The sequence below is a fragment of the Rousettus aegyptiacus genome, unplaced genomic scaffold, assembly GCF_014176215.1.
Source record: "Rousettus aegyptiacus isolate mRouAeg1 unplaced genomic scaffold, mRouAeg1.p scaffold_m13_p_5, whole genome shotgun sequence".
Classification (NCBI taxonomy): domain Eukaryota; kingdom Metazoa; phylum Chordata; class Mammalia; order Chiroptera; family Pteropodidae; genus Rousettus; species Rousettus aegyptiacus.
Genome location: NW_023416308.1, coordinates 43,115,670 through 43,143,637, shown reverse-complemented (window position 1 = coordinate 43,143,637; position 27,968 = coordinate 43,115,670). Strand labels below are relative to the sequence as shown.

General features: G+C 39.0%; 1 protein-coding gene across 6 annotated transcripts in view; it reads right to left on the bottom strand.

Annotated features, from left to right (window-relative positions):
- CADM1 (cell adhesion molecule 1) overlaps positions 1–27,968 on the bottom strand; it is a 318,565-nt gene that overhangs the window by 18,307 nt on the left and 272,290 nt on the right. For 2 of the 6 annotated variants that reach the window (XM_036220674.1, XM_036220675.1), the window contains exons 6-10: positions 24,137–24,236; positions 20,816–20,988; positions 16,192–16,272; positions 6,930–6,938; positions 5,198–5,230 (exon numbers count right to left, since the gene is read on the bottom strand). In XM_036220674.1, coding sequence (XP_036076567.1) covers positions 5,198–5,230; positions 6,930–6,938; positions 16,192–16,272; positions 20,816–20,988; positions 24,137–24,236 — 396 coding nt within the window. The remainder of the gene's footprint in view (positions 1–5,197; positions 5,231–6,929; positions 6,939–16,191; positions 16,273–20,815; positions 20,989–24,136; positions 24,237–27,968) is intronic. The other 4 variants (XM_016134927.2, XM_016134928.2, XM_016134930.2 and 1 more) reach the window with 3 other exon arrangements.

The window sequence follows — 27,968 nt, the reverse complement described above, 5'->3', positions numbered from 1 at the left end:
AATCTTCGAAAGGAATTTTTTCAATTTAACAATAAGTGGGAAGCCACTTGTTTTTTTTCTTTAAACTTTCATATCATCCATTAAAGCTCTTTCATCACTTCTGATTAAAATGTACTCAACCAAATTCTTTAAACTTTGCTAAACAAATGAAAGTTTGCTAAACAAATGACCATATGGGAATCTCAAGAGCAATTAATAAAGTCCTAAGATGCAAACATGATAATTTAATATATACGCTACAATGGTCTCTTCTGTGGAGCTGTGTATTTTGCTTCTTCATGGTGCTATAATGTTCTACACATAGCCTGAGCCTCCTCGAATAGTGCTTCTGCAGTTGTTATTCTTCCTTAGAAACAGAAATTGCTATCTTCTAAAAGTGACATGATTTTAAACCAGTTAAGAAAAACTTCAAAAATTAGAAACAGTATAAAATCCTAGATTCATTTAAATAAATTCAAGGTCAAGGTCAAGTAGAATTTGAATGTTCTTTGGTTCATCAGAGTTTCTTTTTTCTTAAGAGAATTTCAAAAGAGAATGATTCAACAAAACCTCTAGGAAACAAAAACTTAAACCCACTGGTCCTAGTACCCTTCCCATTAAGAAAAGATAGGCGATGGTCTCTCTCTTACCTAAACGGCATACATCTGATCACTTGGCCGTATTATGAAAACTGTTACTTCCATCACCAGTCATAGAGATTTCAGACGCCCCCGGTAGTTTTAATCTAAAAGCTCAGTCATCCTGTTCTTCCTGCTTTGTCAGCTTTTGTGGAGAGTTTTTCCCTTCTTCCCATTAGCAGAAATTTGGTTCACGCCGTTAAACAGTAGCACATTGTTTCCAAACTGCATATCAAGGCTGAAATGCAATCTTCAGGTCCTGCAGCCATTCATAAACCTCTTTAGCTTTGTTCTTGAGCAGAACATACAATGTCTGCAGAGTGCCTTGACTGAATGACAGCCTTTGAATGCCATTGTTGTGTACTCATACAGAGAGATGTGCATAAAGGTACATACACAGATGGTGGACATAGAGGTTGTAATAATGCGCACTGCTGGCTATTTTTCTTTAAAATGGGCTTCAGAATTTCCCCACAATTGAATAGAAAGTTAGATAAGAATTTCATGTGCTTTTAAAATTCTAGCATGGCTTGCACTACTTATAAAATAAGTCAGGGAAAGAGACATCTATTGAGGTAGTTACCTAAAGGCACCGGACTAGGGTATGAACATGTACCTAGCACAAGCCAAACATTTTGAAACCGAAAGTGAAAGTGAAAAATTATCCTAGAGGGGTTCCCAGTTTGAGTCTTACCACAATTATATACTGAACTAAAAACTATATTAAAACTCATTTGGGAGCTCTGAATTCATGAGATCATCAGCATCTAATATAACAAGAGGTGGAAGGTAAAAGGACAGGTAGATCTGAAAATATTAAAATAGGAGAGAGAGAGAGAGAGAGACAGAGAGAGACAGAGAGAGACAGAGAGACAGAGAGAGAGACAGAGAGACAGAGAGACCTCAAACCCAGAGGAAGCCAGCTGACTGCAGTGCAGCAAAAGCACAAGCACTATTCCAGAACATGGACATGCTGTCTGTCACCCAAAACCTCACATGGGGGAGGCGGGTGGGATGGGAGGGGACACACAGAGTGGAAAAAGAACAAGGCACAAGACGCTTAACAGAGAAGCACTCACATCTGAACAAACAAAAACCATCACGCGCACCCACACATCAATAACCATAATAACAACTATACCATCCGTGCTTTAAGTCACTCATGCATTTCTGCCATGAAGTTCAGACCAGGTGTATCAGGATTTGGCAGAGTGTGTTTTGCATTGCTCAACATGCACACATAACACAGGATTCTTCCTGTCCAGGCCTTAAGGATGAGCTCCAAAAATACAAATGCTCAAGATCCTTACTCAAAAAAGACCCCTTCGGTCACCCTGATCTAAAAATTCCACTCTTACACTCACATTTATCTTTACTATCAATTAGATCCTTAGAAACACATTGTGGCTGATTATTGTTTGGTTTCTTTTTGGAGAAAATCCATTTGATTTTGAATCATGCCCATGCACTTCTAACCTTCCAATACATGCTTATTATTATTCCGGTCAGATATTGGTAAGAACAAATGGTCAACATACATAAACAACTGGTATACTTCATACATACTCTAGCAACACAAGCATGAATAAAATACTTTAATGAGTCTTCAAAGGGAAAGTTTTTTGTAAAATTATTATTTTTCCTTTTTTTTTATGAAAGAGAAATATGGAAGGAAATCCAGTATAAAAACTTTTAAGACCAGTAAATTGGTCACAACTGACTGACCTAATATGTCTTGTCATTTAAGTTGCCAAGTTATCAAACCACATTTTCCCACATTTTAGGCCCAGATCCCTATCATGAGCATCTCAAGATTATTCTTAAATGGATCTAAGTCAAGTGGTTGCTGCACCAAAGAAGTTGGGTTTTAACCATAATTCACTCAAATAAAATCAGTCCTGTATGTTCATCTATTTGGAAATCTGGTCCCTGCTTTGTACTTTCCACCATATTCCTATTACTGTTTCTACCCCAATAACTGATCTGGAAGACTTTTTCCCCTCTGTCCAGTAAAATTCTAGATATTACTTTGGCTTCATTAAAGCTTTTTGCTGTGGGCTGGAGAGTATGCTGTTCAAAATAGTGGTGGGACCCCTCTTTGGGCATGTTACAAGGATTTTAGGCAAGTTGGAGAATATATTTATAAAAGCACTACATAGGGATCAACCTGGGTTATCACTTCTCTCCTGCTATTAAAGAATCATATATATGGTTGAAAACATATTATGATGATATGTATTATTTTGATATGTGTGTGTGTGTGTGTGTGTGTGTGTGTGTGTGTAATTTATTTATTCTTTTTTCCTCCGCAAATCTCTTGGCTCTAGGTACATTTGTTAGGTAATGCCAGTCAATAACATCCTACTGAGGTATTGCTGGCTTGAACACTGTCCCGGAACTAATAAGACAGTGGCTGCTGCTCACAGCACACAGACATCGGTTTCTTGCCAGAGGAATGCTATAAAGTCCTATTCCAAGTGTCTCTTTATTACACCAAACAAAGAGATCACCTTCACTTTCTCTCTCTCCAGAGAAAGACCCGATCGAAAACAGTGCCCTAAAATCAGGACTGGCCCTGAGTAAACTTCTCATTTTTTCAGGTCATGGGACATATTTCCTACTTTGAACGCCCCACCCAACTCCAAGGCCTACATCCATTAGAATTATGTTAAGTACATGGATTTTACTGAAGGGACCTAGAAAATAGAACTCTGGAGTCTTAGGAGATACGTAATCAATATTTCTTCAAAGATCTTCAAAGAATTTGGGAATCTTATGGTTACATTTGACCCTGGAGTTAATTATAGGAAGCTCGGAACAAAGCATCTTAAAAAGAAGAGAACAAAATCTCTTGAACTACATTAAAATAGCCTTAACGCTCTGAGAATAATCGATAAAAGTCAGGAAGTGCTCAATTAATGATGAAACCTACAAATAACTAAGCTTAATGGAGTGCAATGTCTGAGATGTAGCAAGCACTATGGGGCATTACCTTAGAAAGTAGAAGTTTTATACCTAATTGATATTTCATGATTGTCGGTGTATTTGGCCCTTTAGCTTGTTTTATGAACTTTTTCCTTTGCACAAATGGCAGTGTGAGGTAGGAGTGGGGTGGAAGGGCTATATTGCTTCCTCAAAATTCCTGATCAGCAAGTCCAAATATGGGGGTGATCCGCCAAGCACCAAGGCCTGACCTTCAAAGTCAGCTTACAAAGGGCAGGTTTTCCTTAGAGATTTTCAACGGATGAGTCCTTAAATGTAGGTCTATTTAAGGAAGCAGGTCCATGCTAGCGAGAGATGTTGCTCTAAAAGTTGAATGAATGGTACGGGGTTGGGTGATCACCTGTAATCATTTAAATCAGGGGTCCCCAATCTGTGGCCTGTTAGGAACTGGGCCACATAGCAGGAGTGAGCGGTGGGCAGGTGACCAAAGCTTCATCTCTATTTGCGGCCGCTCCCCTGCACTAGCATCATAGCCTCAGCTCCACCTCAGATGGTCAGGCATCAGATTCTCCTAGGAGGCCCTGTCCCTGATGCCAAAAAGGTTGGGGACCGCTTTGGGGACCAGTTTAAATAATAGATTTCAACCCTCCACAACATGCAAAGTCATCTAAGTAAGATCTTTACCAAATAATTCCCTTGGATTCAATTATTAAAATTCAGCCGATTTTTTAATGAACATATCTATCTGTAAGCACAACATCAGCCTGGTTAGATTTGAGCTAATAACGTAGTACACAGATGAGACACAATTCTAATTTTTCGACTGGAGAAACCTAAGAAGTTAATAGACTTATTCCACCCTAGTAAATAAGTCAGTGGTGGAATTGGGGAAAGGATTTCCTGATGCTTCCTCACCTTTTGGTTAAAATCTTAACTAAGATTTTAGTATTTTTCCTACAAGATACCAATGACACAAGAGAATTTTTTTAAAGTCCCAGCTAATGCTGTTAAAATATTCTTGGTTTGGAGATGTTTCCTGCCAAATGTTAGCATAAACTTTTATGCACACAGAGATTAAGGGTGAACCAGAAATGAGGTTGTGGAGGTAAACATAACTGGGGACATAATTAAAAGAGCAATAATCTTCCTCATCACTACCTCATGAATTTAAACAGGAATCTTCTGCTCTGACCTGTCCTCTAGTCTCAGTTACTAAGTGACACAAATGACTCCACTTCAACATGTACCTAGGAGCCTAGTCTATAAACGAAGAAAGCCATCGGCCCTTTAATTCAGATGCTATGATTTTTAGGCAAATATTAGTTTTTTTGAAGTCCCCTGTTTTTCGGTGTCTGGTGGGGTTACCTAAATAAGGACTATGTGCCACTGAAACTCCTGCCATTCCTGCCAGTCAGTGAGGAGGAGGCTGCACCTCAGACTGCAACCATTGGCTACTGAACTCACAACAGAAATGACAAGACTCGACATCTTTCAAGCCTTTAAAAATTACAGTATATTTATGAGATCAGTCTACTTGAAACACGATTGCCCTTGAAGACTACATTTCTCTTTTTCCCAGGCTTGCCTTGCCTCTCAGCAGTGCTGAGAAAGTAGATAAACAGTAATGTGATACCAACCGTGAACTGCTGGTTCTGTCGTCGCCGTTGTGTCTACAGACAGGAACAGAGGATTGGAGGAAGGGAAGAAACAGGAGGAACGGCATGCAAAAAAAGGGAAAATGGAAAAAAATGGAACAGATAATATATGAGCAAGCTTTCAAAGAACATCGCGTGACAAGCAATAATAAATGAAAAGCCAAAAGCATTTGAAGTGAGTTGCACTGTTTTAAGACATGCCTTCAGCTCAAAGCTGCGAGCCAGTGAGGAAAACAGTAAATTCTTTGGTTCTGCGGGTCTTGCCAGGACACATCTACTTGCTAGTCAATAGTCAGGGAAACATGCAAAATGACAGAAATGCCAGTGAAAACTCAGTGACTGGTAGGTGGCTCTTAACGCATCAAGGCTCAGGACTGTGACAGAAAAGCTCAGTCAAAAGGCTGGCTAAACAACGGATTCATACATTCAAACATTGCCTTTGTTTGAACCCAACCCACCTGGGCACTCGGGCGTCATGACTGCCAATTAGGCTTCACTGAATCAACTGCACTTTCGGATGATTTTATGGCTTATGCTCAGATGCTTGGAGATGAATATATGGGTTCAAGTTTTCTATCCAGTGTGCTATTTCAGTAGAGTTCAGCTGGAAAGTTCAATTAACTGGGAGGCCATGGGAATGAACATGTTAAAGGTTTTCAGATTAGTTTCTGTACACACACACATACCCCACTAATCCATTCTCCACTCTGCAGATCTTACTATGTTACAATCTAAAAGCAGAAGTCTGTCATGGAAATACCCAAGTCCACATAATTTGCCAAATGACACTTCTAATCATGTGATATTTCAAAAATTAAAGTCTCTAGTCATCCTTGTGCTCACAATTCAGAACCAAGTTCACTGCCACGAGCTGCCAGGAGTCCTGCCTTCATGGCTGCATTAGAGATAGCCCTGCCAAATGCCTGTGCTGTGCTAGAAAATGTGGTCTGTCTCTTTCCTCTTCTAGTCCTGATGCTGTTCTAGTTTTCTCCTTTTACCAGGCTTCAAAACTAAGCCTGCCATACTGGTACCTCATCACAGGTAATTCTTCAAGGGGCTCAAGAAATTTTCTCTTTCTTTTTGGCTAGAGGGGAAGTGGGATAAATACCTAACAAAATGAACAACGGCATTCTTTTTCCAGAGTCATTTTAACACCACTATTCTAGCCAACTTCATTCGTGTCAGCCTATCTGTCCACGTTTTAATTTTCAGTTCTACACCTCTCAAATATGTTTCCTCCCACATTCCCCTTCTGGCCAGAAAGAAGTAGACACTGACACATGAGCTGGTCAATCTCTAGCTGGACTGGGATTCTGGATGAAAACCATAAGTAGATACTGGTCCTTTTTTATAATGCAGCTACTTAGCTGGTAGTTATTTTCATGAGTTCTGGAGGCTTCAAAAGACTTTCGGACTCAATACAGGCAATGTTTAAATGCACTAGAATGATGAACATAACTTTTTTTTTTTTTCAAATGAGCCTGGTGCTTCCGATTTATAAATATGACCCGTGAATTCACACTGGTGTTTTTCTTCAGTTGGCATGCTTTCCTTAGGATCCTATACAATAAAAAATTTAGCCCTTCCAAGGAGCCAGAATTAACCAGAAGTCTGAGAGGCCACTGTTACTTAATATAATTTTTAAGTGGGTTTCTGAAGAATAGATGAAGGAAAGAAAAGCATAAAATATACCATATAAGAACATGATACTTACAAGTCAAGTCTGTATGCATAAAATAGCAGTAAAAAAAAAAAAACAATACTGAAAATCGTACAGTCGAAACATCTCTACACCAGATTCTCATGACGTAGTTGACATATCTCCTTACTTGAAACATCCAAGTCAAGTGTTAGTTTGAGGTGCTTTCAATTTGAAGGGCAAAATCAAATGCACATTTGTATAGAAACACTTATATGCATATTAGTACATTTTTATGGCTAGGCACTGGCTCTTTTCCCAAACAAAAAAAGCAATAAACACTTTGGCTCATTATTTTTTTTAGTAGCATTTCTAATATGCCTTTTTTCCCACCAGGTAAATCATTAGTATAAAATGAAAGAAAGGGGGTGGAGAAAAACCTAAGGGTTAGAGTCTTTAAAAATAATTTCTTAGCAATAACCAGTGACTCCCCAATTTACCGTCTTCCTACATCACAACGTAATGTTGGCTTTATGATGAAATTAAGCTAAGTGAAGCTAGACATCAGCTTCTATGTGGGTACTAGAAAATAAATAAAGGAAAGTTCACAGTGCAGCTTGCTTTCCCATTTTTGGGATGGGAAATCCATCAATTGCACCCAAAAGGGGAGGAGAAAGGGATGCTGAGAAGGAAAAAACACATTCTAAAACAGTTAGAGGCAAACACAGGTTCAAGTCAAACGACACAGTTACTGCAGCTGGTAATGGCAAAACCGTGGCCAGCCATGGAGCAGGAGACTACAGCAGTTTAGCTGAGGCATATCCGGGGAGTTGGGACTCCGCTGATTCCATTTCTCTAAGAGCATCTGGTGTGCTATCTGAACAGAGGCTATTTCAAGTAAAGAATTAAAAAAAAAAAATCTTCAGAAGTGACTTTGTGCTCCCCGCAGGAGAGCACTGTGACAGGATCTAATTCTCTTCCATAACTGCATTATGACTTCATGCAGAAACCGCAGACACCCTGGCTCTGAGGTGGGCGCGGCTCTGTGGAGCAGAGATTTTAAGGGCATCTTAATCACAAGACTGGGGAGATGCACGAGCTTGTGCCTGTGACTTGTGGGGTCACTCTAGATTGTTTGATAACATTCTAAGTGTACAACAGGCAAAATGCAAATAGTGAATTTCCAGTATGTCATAAATGCTGTAATTAGCTTGAAAAATGAGAGTGCCTAATTGCCCTAACAAAAGCTTTTTGAAATTTCATTTTGTTGCTGTCTTTAAAGAATCACCTTTGAGCTAGGCCTATGAGGAAAAGAGGTCACAGAAAGTTGAGCTGGACTTAGGTGGAGTAGGGTTAGAAATTAAAAAGGCTTTGCCAAGCTATTGTCTCTATTTTAATTTTAATTACAACAAGGGCAAATTTATTGTACATTTACTTTATATGGTCAACACCAAGCAATCCCATGTTCTTGGAAACCCAGTAAGCATGTAAGTTCTCAAAGGTCACTCTCTATCTCTTTTATGAGTATAATCAAATGAGGTGTCCAAGGGTGGGCTGGGCACTGCTATTTGAAAGATGCACTTTTCACTAAATATTGACTTTTCTTTTTTTAGTCTCTCATCCACACAAACAGTTAATGGGACCGTATCTTGAATAAATTAAACATCACCTATATTTCATGTTGTGGTATATGATACTGACAAAATGAAAAGGCCCTGACAATGTGTGAGATTAGAGACACTAACCATTTACCAAGTAGAAAAAAATGTCACTGCCTCAGAGGCAGCTGGGCCATATTTAGTTGAAACAGTCATGTGTAAGCTCCACTGTGGCACATTCTAATCCTTTCATATGGATTCTCTCCAACTTAGAATTGTTCATTGAGTGTGACAGACTGGGGGTTTAAAACTAATCCATAAATTAGTCCGTGGTCTCAAACACAACGGGTGCCATAAATGAAAATGAAAATCCTAGAACAAAATTAAATTCACAACCTTAAATATTTTTTCTTCTCCAATTGCTCTGTGGTGTTCCTGCGCTACAACGTGCAGATTCACTGCAAGACTGCATTTTGGGGTGTGAGTGAGTAGGGTGTACATTAAAAAATGCACAGTGTAATAACCCAGAGAACTCAATCTGCTCAAAAGAAGAGCTTAATTGTAAAGAATTTAAATTCTCCCATTTTGATTGTCACAAGCTTAAACGAAAGCATACTAAGCAGTCCAGACATATTTTAATACATCTTTCCTCAGTTTATTTTCTTAACTACAGTCAATAAGGAGCCAATGGGTTTTCTTAATTGAATTCTCCTTCAGTTTCTGTTATGGAGATGCTTTAAATCTAGATGCTAGGGCAGGCAAGGAATTCCCCTGACAATTTTATTTTCATACTTGTGTTATGTTGGCCAATATATATTAAATATAGTTTTTTTCCTTATTTATTCATTCGTTCATTCATTCATTCATTTATTTAATTTAGACTTATTTGAAATCTATTGAAGGCAAAAATATGTGCTGGAAAATTAAACTTTGAAATTTATTTTATATTGGTTTCCTGGTTACTTTTCTTTTCATCCATGTTATGCTTTACTTAACCTCCTATTTCTCAGGGATGGGAAAAGTGGATGGGAACAGGCCTAAACAGGAGAGCTATAATAAATCTCTCTTACTTCTTACTGTCATCTCCCCTTTGAGTGAAGAGACTGTGTGTGTCGCTGAACAGCAGAAAGGGAAGTGATTTTTTTTTTTTTTTTGGTTAAGCAATTGAAAATTTTGTTAAAAGCTTCTTCAGAATTGTTCACTAGTGCTGCTATGCCCCTGAGACCTTTTCATTTGAAAACCAGATGTTCTGAAAATAATAGGAATCTGTACAGTGGTTTCATTGAACAAGGAAAACAATTCCTATATCATGTAGTGTGTGAATGCTGGTAGAAGGAGGGACGGGAAGGGGCAAGGCACAGGGAGGGGAGGAAAAGAAGATGATGTTGCAAGGAGGGTGATGGTGGGGAGAGGGAAGCGGCTTGAGAAGCTGGTATTTGTCCCATGGCAGCCACTGGAGGGCTGGGTCCTTCCTGCCAGCTCTTTTATCTCTCACTACCAAGAGAGCTCCAACTCTCACTTTCTAATCCTGAGAAACCTGTGTTTGTAATACCACTTTTAGCACTGTTGATAAATCTTTCGAATGGAAACATGTCAAGTCTTTATCTCTTGGACTATTCGAAAACAAGGAGCATTACGTATGGAAGTTACGATTAGGAAAAAATCTAACTTGTGTTCCTTCTCTTATTTTCTTTTCTTCTCTTTTCTTTCTTTCTTTCTTTTTTTTTTTAATGCAGAACCTGGCAAACCTTCATCACTGTAGTATTCTAATTTCTTCCCTTCTCTCATAAATCAATATGGGTCAAAACTGGTTGGCTATTATGCTATTTGTAATAGGTTTATAATTATCAGCAAAATAAAAATGTACCTACTTAAGACAGTATGAAAAAAATGGTAATGCACTTTTGGGGCAAAACTTATGTAAAGGTAGCTCATTACCTAAAAGGCTGCTCATAAGTATTGACTAATGTACTAATAATGTTTTTGTCACCAGGCATACTGGCATATCAGTAACACTCAATATGTATTCAATAAATGATGAATGAAATTGGTCTTAATGGAGTAGGTGCCAACTCTAGAGAAAATGCAATTTAGTAAACATTCTAGGATGAAAGATGTGAATTTCCTATCAACAGTGGCTTAATATATGCCTGGAACATAGACACACACCAAACATACACACTGAAGATAGATGCTTGAAGTAGAGTTAGGGCTTCATGCTTAATTTCTAAAATGCCACACTTTCCTTCTTTTCTTTTCTTCCCCCTGGCCAATCTTGCTTGCTGTCTCTGACTTCTCATTTCCCAAAGTCATTACAAAAAAAGATTTTTTTCTTTGCCAGAATGATACTGCCACCGAGGTCTCAGAAAATCCAAGTCTGGTTCCCTTTAGGGCAGGGTTTTCTCAATCTCATCACTTTGGGTTAGGCAATTCTTTGTCGTGGGGTCTGTCCTGTGCATTATAGGATATTTAGTGGTATCCCTGGCCTCTATCCATTAGATGCTAGTAGTACCCCACGTTGTGACAACCAAAAATGTCTCCACACATTGCCAAATGTCCCTGCGGGTATGTGGTGGAAGGCCCTGGTGGGAGTGGTTGGTAAAACTGCTTCTGGTTGAGAACCACTGCTTTAGGGGAAGGAAACTCAAGATCTTATTTAGGGTAATTATAGAGAGAAAGGGTTCATCCATGAGGCCCCAAAAGTCAAGGGAGGTACTTATGTCACCCTTTCGTATTCAGATTTCATCCATTCCTTAATGGCACGGACCAAATTCTACTTCTCCTGTGATGTCTCCTCACCTTCTGCCTGTGCCACTGAGTCAGCCCTAACCGATTGTATCATATCCTGTTATTGAGGTCCAATGTACACGTAAAATATAATCATATTTTAAAGGGTTAAAGGAATTTTATGGCTCCATAGGCACCAGCACGGTCCTATATATATTATGCGTACTTGATTTTTATTGAATACATCCTTAAAAGCATATACCCCTTACACCATGTAAACATCGACAACGCAGAGCAGAAGGAATCGGTAGCCAAGACCCTGGAGAGCAGATAGCTCTACGTGGAGGAAAGCTTTCTACTGCAATTTAGATGATCACGTTAGAGAGTCAGTCTTAAACTCAGGTATACTTCTTTCCTCTGTATGTGAAAAACTGAAAACATGCCATGGTGTTGAGTTTCTCCAATTTGGCATGTTCTACAAATATTACGGAACAATAAAGGCTGTGCTCACCTTCTTTATGTGATCTGATCCGCACTACACACATGCAAAAGCTTATGATATTAGACTATGAAAGCCAAAATAATAATGTGAGCCTGAGGGTGGGACTCACTCTCTCCAAGGTATCCTGGAGTTTTGAGTCCTTAGATACCAAAAAGAAAAACCTTGCCATTTTCTTTTCTAAGAAACACAAAATATTTAATTGGGTATATACTTTAAAAAAGAGAAAAACTCATTTAGAAATGACCTACTTCACTCTTATAAAAGGATTTTTAAATGTGTTTCTGAATTTGGCCCTATAGCTATTCATTTCTTATTCTAAGGTGATTTTAATTATTTAATTTATGACAGTCACATGTAGAGTGTGACCTAAAGGTTGAACTCCCCCTGGCCTGAATTTCGTATTTAAGCTGCTAAGGGTGTGTAGACTGAGTGCTAAGTGCTTTCTGTGGTACTCCTCAGCATGGATCTAACTCAGGATGCAATCAAACAGAAAGAATACAATATCTGTATTAACCAGGGAGAGAAACACAAAATACTTTCCTAAGATGGTCAAAGGAAAAGCTTGATCACACTTGCAGACAGGGGTGAAAGTTATCACCAAACAGAGAAACAGGTAATTCTATGTACACATAATACACAAAGTCAATTAACTTCGAAGAAAGTTCAAAACAAAACAAAACAAAACAGACACTCCCGCCCCAGCGATGGCAGTAGGTTCTTTGATTTTGGTTTCTGAGAGGAATCTGCATGAAAGATTCTTAAGCGAGTCATGGCTAGCCGTCTTTGTATTTTAACAGAGGTCTACAGGGACAATTTAAATGATGCAGTTTGCTCTTCTATAAAACAGCATATATTTTCATGAATGACACCACACGGACAACTTGACATGATTAAAAAAAAGAAAAGCATGGGAGTTTGCGAATAGCAATAGTTGGAACAGAAATATATCATCAGAATATAAATCAACATGAAAAAGGGCAGACACCAAAAAATCTTAGGTAAAATAACATTGAGACTCTGCATGGCTCCTATCCCAACTCTGTCCCTCGTGTGTGTGTGTGTGTGTGTGTGTGTGTGTGTGTGTGTGTGTGTGTGTGTGATTTGGAAAGAGAATCTAATGACATTAAAGGCCTAATGTGGTTGTAAAGCCACAACAATAGTGATGTGGCAAACTAAAACCAAATATTCCTTTCGCTACTCTAGAACCTGCAAAAATTCTTCCGTAGATGAAGCTATCCTCCACATGCAGGAGACCCGCTCCATGTAGGATGGAAGGAAGGCAGGGACACCCTGTTCAGCCCATCCATCATGTCTGTGATTCTGAGTGGGCAACCTCAAGTCAGACTTGGCTTATGCTTCCTCTCTTTCAAGGGTCTTCAGGATGAAGCTTTAACCTCTTTTGAGGGAGCTTGGTGCCTGGGAACTCAATGATGGTCTGCCTTCCTGACAAGGGGAACAAGTCTACTATGTTGGTTACAGAAGATAAAAGATAACAAGGGAGCACTTCCTTTCAAGAAATCTGAAATCAACTCTGACCTTTTGAATTTAAAAATCTTTTTTCTATTGTATTTGTGCATTTTCTTATAATGAAACTCTGACCTGGGGAACGGGTTTCAGTTATTGCATTCGACTGGGAAAGAAGAAATAGATGACTGTGGGCTTCTTCTTTTTTTTGTAAGCTCAGGCTTTACGTAACTGTCATTAGATTTAGCTGTTGAAGCTTTTAAGGCTAATGGTGGCTATAATATACCAAACAGTGCAAGAGAGAAGAAGAGTGGAAATTAATTTAGCTATCCATTTGTCAAGATTCAGTCTGGAAGATTTTTTAGGAACCGATCTAAATCTAGGGGATAGCCTGGACCTTTAAAATGGGACACAGAATCATCCAGCTCCATAACCTTTAATCTGTTTGAAGAAAGGAGCAAATGTTAAATTGCACAAGTGTACTTTCTGGGCAAGATAAATAAATATAAGACTGCTTGTTAAGTCGCAGTAAGCCTGTAAGATCACATCCATTAAGGCAACGAATTCTACAACGTTGTTTCAGTGGCAATTTTAGTTTAACTACTCTTGGGTGTGCCAGTGAGAATCTGGGAATTCATTATCACAAATGCATTTTGTGTGTAGAGACGATTCAATTGCTAACATCAGAAGGCTAACTAACGTGCATGCATGAGATCATCTTACACTACCCTGAACCGAGGGGCCAGGAGAGGAAAGAGAGAAGCCAGGACGAGGCCCTGTTAAATGTAGCTCCGATGTGGACAGAGAAATATAGCATTGTTTGTTTTTAAAATTTCCTCGTAAGTGGAGTCTCCGCAGTAGGAACTGTGATAACAGTGAGTTGTAGCTGTGTGAGGACATAAGGTTAGCTGTAGTGTGGAGTAAAGGATTAAATGCTGGGTACAGAAATGTCTCCTTCCAATTGCTGAGATTGATTGTGAGGGGGGAGGAGTTCACGGAGTGCCAAGAAAGGTCTTAAAAAACAAAAACAACAACAACAACAACAAAAACCAAATCTAAGCTAGTGAGAGGCCAGCCACAAAAGAAAAGTGATTTTCCATATGAAAGAGAAATGTGTTCGTACAGAGTAAGGCCTCAGCTGCTTTAAATTGTAAACCTGGGTAGCTATATATGAAACCTTCCACAATGAGAGGTAATAAAGGCCTGCTCATCTCTGGGCAACTTCTACAAAGAAAATACAGACTACCACAGGGTGTTCTTAAACGGTTCACATATGCAGGGGAGTGGAGAATGGAGTGATGTAATTTACACTAACATCCAAAGGGCAGCTCACAGGAAGCTTTACGAAAGCCTGGTAACAAGAGCTCAAGCCTAAACTGGTGTACGACCTGGATCAGAGGTAAGGAATAATAAAAGGTAAATAGCCTAGTTCGTAGGATGGAAAGTTGATAGCATGGTTGCTCTGGAAATCAGAGTTAGGAAGGAGCATCTTCACTGTGCTTATCAATGATCCAGAAAGTGGGAGGAATCTATTCACTATACTGACAGAGTTTACTTACGAAGCAGAAGGGACTAACAAAAAACTGAAACAGAAATACGCACAGACAAAAATTTAGGAAGTAGCCTCCATGGAGATGAGTTTAGAGTGAGACACAAAACAATTGATGGATTTTCAGAAGATTTTAATTTAAGGCACTGATGCTTTTATAAACAACAATCAGAAAAATCCTTACTAGTGGCTTATTTAAAGTTCTCTTTGTTCCACTGTATGGTTAGAAAGGTGAAGAAAGCTAAGATCAGACAATCTTTTGTTATATTTCATAAACAAATGAGGCCTCCTCTTTCATTGACTACTTTGAATTTTCATCATATCTATCTCACTGTCTCCTGTGAAAATTGAAAATATCCCCAGAAAGTCAATGTAAAGAATGGTTGCCGTATCTAGGGTGGTAAAGAGGACTTACACGTGAAGAATGATGAGTAAAATGTTCAGCGTTGTTAAGGAAGTCAAGTGATAGGAATGTATACAGGACGTGTGGCTCCGAGAGACCTTGCAGTCTCATCCAATGACAGAATGAACTAGAAAAGTTATTTTTCAAAGAGTTTTTTTTTTTTCCCTCAGAATAATTTCTTGTACATGTTTCTGTGGCAGCTACCTGGAAACGGTGGGTGGGGAAGGCTTTACCAAAAGGAATCCTCCATATCTAGTTGACATGATGTGGCCATAACCCTTGCTATCTTGTCAGGCACAGGACACTCCCAAGTTTTCCAGACAAGCAACATCAAGTGATGTGAGAGCCACTGGAGACCAGGAAGGGGATGGATGGCATACCTCCTACCTCAGTGACAGTCAGAAAACACGAGATAGTAAATCTCATTTTGAATACGTTTCATATAATCCAAAGAGACAAAGCCATTGAGTTATAACCTCTGTGGCTGCCTCTCCCAACATCTAACTGAGGGCGGCGAGGCGTACATGGGTACTCAGCACGGAAAAGACGGTGACTCCCTCTGATCTCCTATGACCACCCAGGGAACGCAGACAGGCAGTAATGCCATCAGCAGTACTCTCTGGGGCAGGAAGGATGACAACGTACTCAGGAACATGGCCCATATGGGCATGTTAAAGGGTGTGTATTTTCCTTCACATGGATTAAGATGAAATTGAGACAAGGAGAAGATCCAAAGCCATAATACTTACCGTTTCATCAACCACGGCTAAGCATAAGCTATCATCGTGTCCTTTAAGAGCAAGGCTGCCTTTTCCCTAGCCTCTTGCTTTGAATTGTGATGCTTAAAAAAAGAATTCTCTCTTATGGGTAAGCAGCAAAATATCTGATCTACTGTTAAATGCCTGGATGTTAAAAGATTTTCTGAGGTCTTTAAGATTCAACCTAAGAATATAGTATCTAATGTCTCTGAAGTTCCAAAATAAAGGAACAATTAAATCCCAAGGATTTAAAGGGAACTTTTAGGCTTCTTTTTATACATACCAGAAAGACAATATACATTCAGGGTATTTCCAATGGTAATGAAGGTACCATACCTGTGATGATGGTAAGGATGGTGGTGGTGGTGGTGGTGGTGGTGGTGGTTGTTGTGGGAGGAGGGATAGTTGTGGGGGGATCTGGATAAAAAAAAAAAAAGGAAAATCAAACCCACAATGCTGAACACAACAATGATCAGTAATGACAAAACAAAAGCATGAGGACATTGAGATGTTCGATGATTTCCCCCTTTAAAAGCAAGTTTTTCCCCAAAGACTTATGTCTTCTAATTATATCCCAAAGTCTTAGTTGGAAGAGCTAAGAAAAGAAGAGATTTGTATTAATGAAGTAAACTAGGGATGAGGAGAGTTGAAGTAGAGAAGGGAGGAAAAAAAGAACAAAACATCTGACACCTCCCACATCAATTTGATTTCAAAAGTGAGGTTAGACCAACTCAACACCCAAGAGGGTGTGAAGGTTTTCATTTCATTTTCTACTTTTACAGATGGGAGGAAGGAGGAGATGGCGCCACTCTATCTAAAGGGCTCCTATCGGCCAAAGATGAGTGTGTTCCTGCTCCCTTGCTCTCTACGACTGTTAACTTCATCATTCTCCACCTGTACATCCCATCAGGAAGTAAAACTACTTCCATACTTCTAAATAAAGAAGAGAGAATGTCACCACTAAATATCAAGTTCCAGGCATGAGAGATTTTACTGAGATTTTATTTAAAGTCACTAAAAATTTACAACTTATCAATATTAATAAGTTAGTTGCCTTTGCTTATGTTAAAAGCTTGACCTAAGTGCACAACAATGATAAAACTGATAGAACGTTTTCCATCTTGTAAACAAGAGAACTGAGCATAAATGAGGCTTGACCCTCAAAGCCAGGAATCCCAAAGGGAATACATTGTCAGATGCTTGATAACTGTATATTCTTCTATCGTTTCAGAAATTATTTTGGGGAAAAGGGAAGGGCAAATATGAAAGAGAAAAAAAAATTCTAAGCCCAAATGATCAAACTGAATGTGTTAAATTGTCAGCAAGACTTTGAACTAAGCGATCATTCTGCTATAATAGAGCATAAGATGATTTGAAGGCTTTTGATTTTAAATTTTATCTAAAGCACATCAATTTTTTTTTCTCCCCGACACATCTGGTGTCCTTTTATCTCCAAGTGAGCTCTCAGATTGTCTAATTAATACATCAAAACTTTAATTATATACTGCACCTTTACTGGGTTTGATACAACTTCCTGAAAGTTTATGAAAACATTATCTTGGTTCTTGGTTATGAGGTCTGCTTAAAATGATTCTTACTACTGATCAATAACCCGAGGTTTTAATGCTCCTCATGGACTTCTGTCACACATACACAAATGTACAAATATGATAGTGAAGAATCAACAAATTGTTGATAGTGAAGAAACAGCAAACTTTTCTGTTTTACAGGAGACATTGTTCATTTCATTTAAGATGAGGACACAAGCAGTTTAAACTACTGTTTAAAGCAGCCTCACTTGCATCCAGAAGGAATTGCTAAAAACAAACCAAACAAACATTCTTCTCTACTTTTTTAGAAGAATAGGCAGTGTGTTCAGTCTTGCTCCTTGGACACTTTCTTATGGAGGCCATAGGTGGGGAAGCATTTTGTGACCTGGCAGATCATGTCGATGTACCTGTACCCTGCTGCAGGTGTAGCCGTAGATACAGATGAGTCAGGTGCACTGCCCCTTGAGCCAAGCACTGAAGACTTCCTGCTCTCTCCAGTACCTAACTCAATGGTACCCAGAGAAGTACCTGCCCAGCATGTGAATGGCTAATGTGGTTTTTCTGTTTTGGTTCAATTACAATATTTATCACTGAAAAGAAACGTGTACCTTGAAGACTTCCCCTGATATACTATAATGCTATTTCTGTTCTTGTCTTTAAAAGTTTGGCACAAAATATGTGATGTCCACAATACAATCAAAGAGGACCTGAAGGTGACTTGAAAATATGATTATGAACAAAGACTGGACCAGACTAATGAGGGAAGAGACTTCAGAAAAAAAGGTCACCACTTCCTTACATTATGTGAAAAATCACACATTTAGAATTATTTTCATTACTGCTGGGGCGACTGTTGTCCTTCATATCTGGCTCAAGTGACCTAAATGAATTAGATTCTGTTAACAGGTAAAACCTTAATGCTTAGATCATTTCTAGCAATAAGAACAATATAAGACCACTATTAAAAAAATACACAGTGGGAGCTAATGAGCTGGGTTTAACACATAGAAGCTAAAAGAACAAAACAAATGGGGGCTCAGGCACTAAAAATTAAACATGGTAAAGACATGTTAACTCTTAGTTCATAAAGTACATTGAAAGTCACTGTAGTAGTACAGTAAAAGAAAATCTATTTACCACCTTTTCAATTTGCTAGAGTATTCTGTTAAGAGACCAGCAACACCTTAGGTTAGTACGCTAGCCTGCCATGCCAAGCCCTGCTAGGAGCACAGATTTAGGGCGGAAAGAAGGAAAGAGCTAGCAAATCCCTAGTTAAGGACAAGGGCATCATCTAGAGTTGGGGAGATAGGTGTGTGTAGAGGTATTTGCCTAAGCAGCTAGGTCTCTGCTTCTTGGCTTTCAAATAGTGCTCTCTGGCCCCGTAACTTAATTCCAAAAGAGCAGTCTTACATTGGAGGGAAGTGTAGTATTGGAAAACAGAGTAAAAGCAACTACAGAGAAAGATATAAATTTTACTTTGGACTTTGGAATCAAAGCATCGTGGCTCCGATTTAGCAACCTTGTAAACTGTGTTAAGTTATGTGACCTTTCTAAGCTTCATTTTATCATCTGGAAAATGGGATGATGACAGTGCTTACCTCATGTTATTGTGGAGATCAGAGGTGATCATGCATGTAAAACAGTCATCGTAGGGCGTGGACGAAGTGAGCACTCAATAAGTCCTAGCCATAGCTAGTGTCCAAAATTATTCAACTATAGCTGTCCATCAAATCCACAAAATGTTTCTCATCTTGAGATGTAGGAACAGTAGGTACAAAAATAAATCAACATTGTTTTTCTAGATACTTTAGTCTTCAGAATCAAGGAAGCATATAATAGACTGGTAGAAATTTGTCACTGCTTGTTCTAACCTGCCGTTTATAAAATGAGCTGAATGAAAGTCTGTAAACCTGGGTAATGGCAATGTAGGGACTCGCATGAGGTTCAAACCCTGATATACAGAGAGCAGATGGGAGGAGGGACATAGAAGTGGATGGGAGGGATTTACCTTTCCATCCTCCTCTATCAGCAGACTGTGACTAGTCTGAGGAAGAGAGGTAGCTCTGTGGATTGTCGACTTAAAATGGAGCATGAGGAACCCCCCATGCCTTCTCAGGAGAGCCATTCCCTTCACTTTAATCTCTTTAGCTACTGTGGAAAATTAACGATATAATATGTAAACCACAGACAACTTGGGTAGTGAGCAAAGAAAACATACTTTATAAGTCTACAAATAAGGTGATTACATATGATCCTTTAATTTTGCATCATGTTAAGGAAATAAACCCCTCAGGTATAGGCTACGAATTATACATTAATATCCACTGTAGATGTGGTGTAAAGCATGCTTCTATTTCATCAAAAATTCTTGTATTTCTATTTTCTTCATAAGGAAAGCGGCCAGCTTCTAAGACATTATAGTGTAAATATTCCACATGTATGTCTATGTGCGTCTATGTGTATATTCACATACACTTACACTGGGATTATATACACTGCTAATGCAAAGAAGGAAATGAACTCACGTATTCATATATTTTATAAGACACTGAAATTTTCATGTCTATGGCTACTCATTCTGTGTCATGTCAGTTCATGACTATTTTTCCTGGTATAAAGCTAACCAAGAGAATTCAACTGAACAGGAGATACTCAATTTGTCATCATAAGACTAGAGAGGCAGTACACTTTTCACCTAAACAGAGAATATTCACCATGCACAAAACTGACGATAAGATATAAATGGGAAACAAGTTTAAAATGCCTGGCACATGGCAGATGCTCAAAAAGTATTTGTTAACTAGAGAATGAAACTCATAATATGTTTTAACAATCCTGTAAAAAAGATATTAAGAAAATAGACAAATTAAAAAAAAATTGTGTCTAAAGCAGTAGCTATAGGTCGGTCATTCATGCAACTACCAAGGACTGTCTATGTTTTCCAAGTATTTACTGGCTTGCAATATCTTCTGTAAGGTAATAGCTTCATGCTGAAAATAGGATAGCTCTGCTCATCAAAGCAGGAGAAAGGCTCGACCAGGTATCATAGGAGAATACCACTGGGAATAAACTTTCTGAGATGAAAAGCCATTAATTGGTAAGGCTGAATTTTGCAGTCATTATTTCTAATGTAACCTCCACAGCTCGTGCCCGAGGACACAGCTTTCTTACTCAGCACGACCAGAGACCGTGATCTAGTGGGAAATCCACATGAATAGAGGGAGTGAAGAAAAGTCACTGCCCGCCTCGTGGAGACATTGGCGTCCACCCCAGGCCAGGCTTCTTTAAGTTCTTGAAGGAAACAAATGGGGTTTTGGTTTTCGACTTGACCAAAAGCTTTGGGAGTTGAACTGTAAGTGGCAGTTATACGTAAATGAGTCTAACAGAAGGTGTTTTATCTTCTCACGTACCGTATACATACAGCATATAATCCGAATGAGCTTTGCCCACTATGTTTGAAGCTTCACAGCGGTATGTACCATTATCTGTTTTGTTCAGGTTATTGATGAACAGGTTGGGCCCGGACAGTACGGCATGTTGAGGCATTTCATCATCGACTCTCACCCAAGTTACCATCACAGGCCTGCAGAGGAAAGGGAAACAGACAGGTTACATTATTATTTCCCATTAAGATGTCCGCATCAAACTTCTCGCCCACACATTAAATGAATCACAGGCAGGGTGACACAATTAAAGAGGACCTACTGGAGATATTTTAAGTACACAGAATTACAACTGCGATGTCTCCAAAAATCTGTTTGGAATGTTAATTTTTTTTTTTAAAGTATTATCAGGTGTTTAAAAACTTTCAACAGACCACAAGCAGGAGTCTCATTATTTCCAACTCATCTTCAACAAATTAGCAAATAAACCGACGTGCCCTATTTTTATGCCCTGCTGTGTGGTTTCACACCAGTTCAGACAGGACAGAACTCACCCATTGTTAATCATCTCATTAATTAGGGGAAAAAAATCCAATTCTTGGCTAGTGATACATGCATTAATCTGATGGTTACTAACATACCAAGACACTTGCTTAGAAGACACTTGTGATATTTAAATGAAGTTCGAGTTTTATAAAAAAGGAACGGACTTTTACATCTGCATAATCCTTTCTATTGGCCTCTGCTGTTTGAAAAAAACATCTCTTCTCATTCTGAAAGATAGTCACTTCTTCTGTCTTTAACTCCTACCCATTTCCTGCCCTCTTCCAAACCAAGATGCCACTGCCCCAGCCCACCTCATCTACATGTTTCTTGGCAAAATGCCTTCCTTTATAGGCTCTCTCCAAGGCTCACACACCATTACCTCTATCTGTCGTATGTGCACCTGCAGGCCCCACAGCTTAAGGGAGATGCTCCCCAGTTAATCACTGCAGAGTGCATCTCCACATGAATTCCTCAGGTCCTATGGCACTTGCTCATCAGGGACGAATTTGTTTTAGTGATTTAAGTACCGCATTTGTATCCATTAGGAAAAAGAAAATCTTACAAGATGCTCCGGAGCCAAAATTGCACACACGTAAAGTATCTTTCAAACGTACTGACTTTAAAACTTCCGATCTTCAAAGTGGCTCCCCCAACCTCCTGTGAAATCGAGGCCACATCTAGCATTGTGCCTGAAAACTTTCACTTTAGAGGAAGGGAAACACAGATTCAAGCGCAGAGCTAACTTCCTTTCAGTTTCTATCGCTACCTCTAGGAGAGTGACGTGACAGAAGACCCGTGCATAATGATGAACGGATCCGCAAGTTAGCCCTCTCAAGCAGCATTCCGGTTTTCAAATGGGATGTGAAGTTACAATTTTTCTTTAATTACACATGGGTTTGTCATCACGACCTAGTGAATTATTTAAAAATTAGTACTGCATATGTCCTGCTTGCAGGCAATGGCAAATGGGTCTGCCTGGCAATCAGACCTAACGTCCTGCTGTTTGACAGCTGAAACAATCAGTGGGGGTAAGTGCTGAGAATATTCACAACATTTAATGGCAAGTTAAATTACCATTTTTATTGTATGCAATTTCTTGAGAAAATAAATAGGTAATATGCTAGAAGGGATGGCAGCAGAGCGACGCGTGCGTGCTTATACAACCATATACTCGTTCCTATTTGAGAGGAACAAACGAATACCCTCTCTGGCACAAATGTCCCGAAGAAAATGTGTAACTACTGTCCCCGTGGCACATCTGATTGAACACAGTACCTTCTTCAGGAGAAAAATAGAGAAACAAAATACAGGTTAGCAAGTCATATTCTGTAAATGCGGTTAATGTGGCTGAAGATAGGTATTGCAAGTGGCAAGAGGCCCGTGAGAACTTTTTTTTTCTCTACTGGATTGTTTTGGAGGTAAGGTAAGCTGCTAAAGTAAGCTGCTGGTGGGGCATGATGCAGTTTTGGAAAAGAAAGATCTGAGTCTTTTGCATCTTTCAAAGAGAAAAAAGACCACTCTGCCAAAGCTTGAAGCGTTTAAAACCAAATAACTTTGGAACACCAGAGGAAAAACATAACAGACCAAGACCACCTCCTACTTCCTAAAGGTCATCTTTAAAGCTCCAACTGGTTAGTACACAGAGAAGCAAATTCTAGTCCAGGGAGAGGTAAACACCAAACAGGGAGGGCTGAAGTGAGAAGAGAGCGCCGGCAGCGGCCAGACTCCCTTGGGCTCTCAGGTCTCTCTTGTCATAGAACCCTGCTTAGGTGCAATGAAGAGAGTTCTCGGCAAAGCTTTTGGGGAAGCTTTGTTAAGACACTCTGAGTTCCTTACATGAAAAAACTGTGATCATGATGCTGGTAAGCAGAACTCTGAGAGGAACAAAAATCATACCACAGGGACAGCAGAGGGAGCTCAATGCTGTTTTCTTTTTTGTTGGGGAGCACTAACAGTTTGAGAGCTAATCCCAACATTGACCTGTTATACCATTTTATGATTCTTTGGGTTGTTCTTTCCAAAAGAAATAGTTAAAACCAGTCTTCATTCTACTAAAAAGATCAAAGATTCCCTCCATCTCCTCAAACTAAACTGAATAATATCTAAAATGGTATCGTCGCATGGCTTTTGTTGTTGTTTTTGTTGTGTTAATGATGATAGCTACAGTTTCTCTAATTCACTTTCATTCATTCAGCAGGGGTGAAGCAGCTTCTTTACACTTTTCAAAAAAAAAAAAATGTGTTCGTTGGTTCTTTTCCTGCATGCATACATACATTCCTTGAGAAAAGGTCCTGAACCATTTCTTCCGAACAAAGACATTTCTAGGAGTCACTTTTCTTTGAAGGAAGGAGAAGCACAATTACAGGTGGGGCAAATTCATGTGCCTACAGTTGGCACTAAACACAGCAGCTTAGTATATGTCCAAAGACCATCTTTCTAGCCGCTTACACATTACCACAGAAAGTAGCAGACATGTCATTAGATTGTGGGTACGCTAAAAATTTATCAGGATTGTTTTGGGGTGAGAGAAAATCGTTCTGACAACTATGTTGATGATAATAAAATAGAATTAGCTAAGTTTTCGATCTTGGCTGGCATTTCATTCCCCTCCCCCCTACCCTCACCATTAAGAACCATGGTTATTTATTTCCCTTTTCATTGAATATTATTTTATTTCCTGAAAAATTTTCCATCCTTTACAGCAAGAGACAGGTGACAGGCCAATGAGTCGTGAATGCATATCTCTGTGTTGTGACATTCACTGCGCATGACCTTCTGTCAACCTTGGCCTTCGGAACTTACTGGGGTTTCCCGATGGCTTCACATGTTAACTCAAGCGCGTCCCCTTCTCGGGTTAGGCCTTGCAGAGGGTAAGTCATCTGAATATGCACTTGAGGCTTATCTGTATGACAACAACAAAAGTATCATGTTTAGCAAACGATATCGTCAGGTAAAATCAGACTTGTATGCTGCCACAAACCCCATACTACCGGCATTCTCTCTCTCCATCCTTATGCCGTCAGTAACATCCTTCTAATTAGTTAGTAATCCTGGCATTTGCTCAAATTAAATTGACTAATAACTCTAAGGAGTGAACTGCGAATAGATAAGAGATTCATAAGCCAACTGCGCCACATCAAACATTTCCTGTGAAATACATTTTGTTACATTGAAGTTTATCTCCAAACTCACTCAAGCTAAAGGAAACTCATTTGCCTTCATGCTGAGGTGAAGCCACAGATATTTGTGGTGCTTGGAATTGATACATTTTATCATATATCACATATTACTATGTGACAATATGTTGTGACGCTGCATATTAATAAATTTGCTTCTTCCATGTTCTTGCTTTCAAAGGAGAAAGGCAAAACTTCTGAATTCTATTCAAATGGCTTTAAAAATAAAGAAGTGGGACGTTTTGGTGGCCCCTAATTAAACTCTTTGACTTCTAAATGTAAATATATAAGAAGGAAACTGACAATCTACTGAGGGCCTACTACGGTGGGAACAGTAATTGGTGGCGAATAATCCATTTTAGGGATGAGAACACTGGTATCAAGAGTGAAGAAGAGAGAAACCTAATGAGACAGCCCCACGAAATATATGTTGGGAAGTGTTCTTGATTCAAAACCACATTTACCAATAGCAATCCATTATTAAAATCACGGATAGCTTTCTAATGCAGCGAAGTAAGTACTTAGGTAGATGATAGAGGTATTCTTACTTCCACCAGATACTTAAATACTGAGTCTGTGGGGGGTATGGGTATGAGAGACGAATGATGGGAGGTATAGGAAGTAGGGAGGGAAGTGGAAGAGATTGGAATTAAATACACACACAAATACATTTACAAACAAAACTTGGATGAAACTGGGAGGTATTTTTTTCCTATTCTGAACTAACAAGCTATTAATCCCTAAGTCAGTTTTCTCATTTAATTCTGTGGCTCTGTAAATGTATGTTTTGGGAAATTTACCCAAGAGTACTAAATGTGAGAGGGCAAGACATCAGTTGGCTGAAAGGTCAAAACAATTTCCATAACTTTCCTTTCTCAGACAATCACACCACCTAAACAACAGCCTCTTAGCCTTTCACAAGCAGTGGTTAGTTCATTAACATTCATCCTATGGAATAAGGGAGAAAACAGATATGGCAGGGCTCAACTCATCTCAACTTGGACCCAGGTAAGTAAGTTGCACAAGGGAGTTCTCTCTAGGGATGGCTGCTTTCCAGACTCATTTTGGTATTCTTTGTTCCTATCATGGATCTTTCTCTTCTGTTTCTGAAAATCATGTGGCATTCAAAACCTTTTGAGAACGCCTTCTTGTATACCCGTGTGCACTGCATACAGTAAGTTGGTCATGCTTTCTGAGAAGCTAAGTCCCTTGCCAGAAAACATAAGTTAACAGGCCTGAAGCTCCAGCTGACCCTTCTGAGTAACAGGGTTCTATTCTTAGACTTGCTGGCAAAGGAAACACTTAAGAGCAAAATGACATAGAGGGTTCCAGATACTGATAACTGGGCTGGGAAGGTAGTCATTAAAGACAGACAAAAATACAGGAAGAACAGGATGACCTTGAAAGAGCACTGACTGCTGGGTAGAAACAAGAGCTCCTGGGCACTTGCCTCTGAGAGCTACAGACTGTATCTTAGGCTAAATACAACCACTGGGTGACATATGTGGGTCTATTACTTTTAGGGCTATAATGCACACACATACATAGTTGGTTAAACTTATCAAAAACAAACACATTATACAAACAACAACAACAACAACAACAACAACAACAACAAAAAACAACACAGCCAATAAGAAACCATAAGTTCATACTCAGAAACAGCATCATTTACGAAATTCCTGGTTAGGGAACCTCTATCATTCTTATCCATGAACCATTCTTGGTAAGGATAAATTTGAAGCCCAAAATTTGAGCTGAAATGTAACATTTGCTTATAGGTTAATCTCTGATTCATGGAAGGGCTACATTTTCTATGCATTGCTGACTTCAGCCCATTAATTAAGGAGAAGCAGAATGCTTGTTGGCCTATGTAAAAGGCTTTCTGTCCCCCCCCCCCCCGTGTAATTTACAAGCAAACAGAGATGGTATATTTTTCAGCACAGTGCACTAAGGGTTTTACATGCTCAACTTCCATTAATAATAAAGAGGGTGTTGAAAATCTAATCCACTCTGCCTTTTCAGTACCACTGAGTTTGTTTTAGTTAAATGCTTTTTTATGTTATTATGGCTGTTTACCTGTTGTCAATTATACAAATTAGGGAGAAGAAGCTAAGGATCTCCTATACCTGAAACTTATGTTAATAACAACAAAAAAATCATATACTAAGCTATAGAAAATGCACCTTTGATTTTGATAAGTGGTTTTCCTAGTTTACTCTTTAGGTTTCTGGAGAAACATCTACCATCTACTTAAGAGTACAGCTGCCAGAGTTACCTTAATAGCTGGGTGAAAGTAAACATTAATCTTGCTTATATTATACAGAAAAATGCCCTCTTCTGTTGACACATGTAGTATTTAGGCATATCTGACTGTGGGAAAGATAGGAACCAAACAGAAGGTCTGTGTGTCCTGATTCCTCCCTGGTTGAAAGAAACTTATAGACAAATCTCACTCCCTGTCCTTTGCCCAGAAAGAGGAACTTTTAAATATTCTTTACCAGGTGCACTAGAAACCCTGGGATTCCACCGGCACCTCTAAAACGCAGAGATGTTAATGTTTCATAGTTAAGATCCTGACTACAATATAGGTATGTCAAAATACTGAATAATCCTGATGGCTGACTGAATAGCCCAGAGCTCATCATTTATTTTTTAATTATGTTCATAAATCAAATGTTATAACCCACCAAATCTTTTCTGAAACAGAACCAGACTACAAGATTTATTTTTAAGTAATGAGGTAAGGCCCAGTACATTTTCTGGCTGATCATTTTACGCCTCAGTTGGTGTTGTAAGGCACAAGGCTAAAAGCCAGATGACACTTTCTACCCAAGTGCAATAACTGTCCAGAAATGTAGTGCTCAGAATGGCTTAATGTCATTATAAAATGGAACTGCTATATAAAAATCAGAAAAATAGTCAGGTCTGTGCACTTACAGAACATTACAGTTAAAGAGATGGCATCACCAACAGCCAATCGATTAGGTCAAGGAATCTGAGGTTTTCATAATATGCTGTAAATTTTTCTTTTTAAACCTATAAAAGACATTTAGCAAGACTGCTACAGCAGACAAAATTCATTCATTAGTCAAAGTTGCACAGAGGGTTAAACACCAGGAGGCTTTAGGTCACACTACGGTAGCAACCAATTAAAAAACTAATATTAGAAAGACATTCTGATTTGATGAGACTTTCTTGAAATGTACTTTGCTTTCTCTATAAAGGGAAAAAATATACATTAAAAGAAAACTCTTAAAGAGGTTAGAATGGCTTGCTGGCAGATTACAATTGATTTCATGCCAGTCTGACCTTGCACCACACTCTATGATCTTTTCAGAAGACGAAACTCAAGACTCTATAACCTGTATTTCACTTTCCTATGTAAATGAAAACTCATGGTCTCCTCTCTAGATTACAACATTAATGTTATCAGGTCTCTGAAATTTTTTTTATTA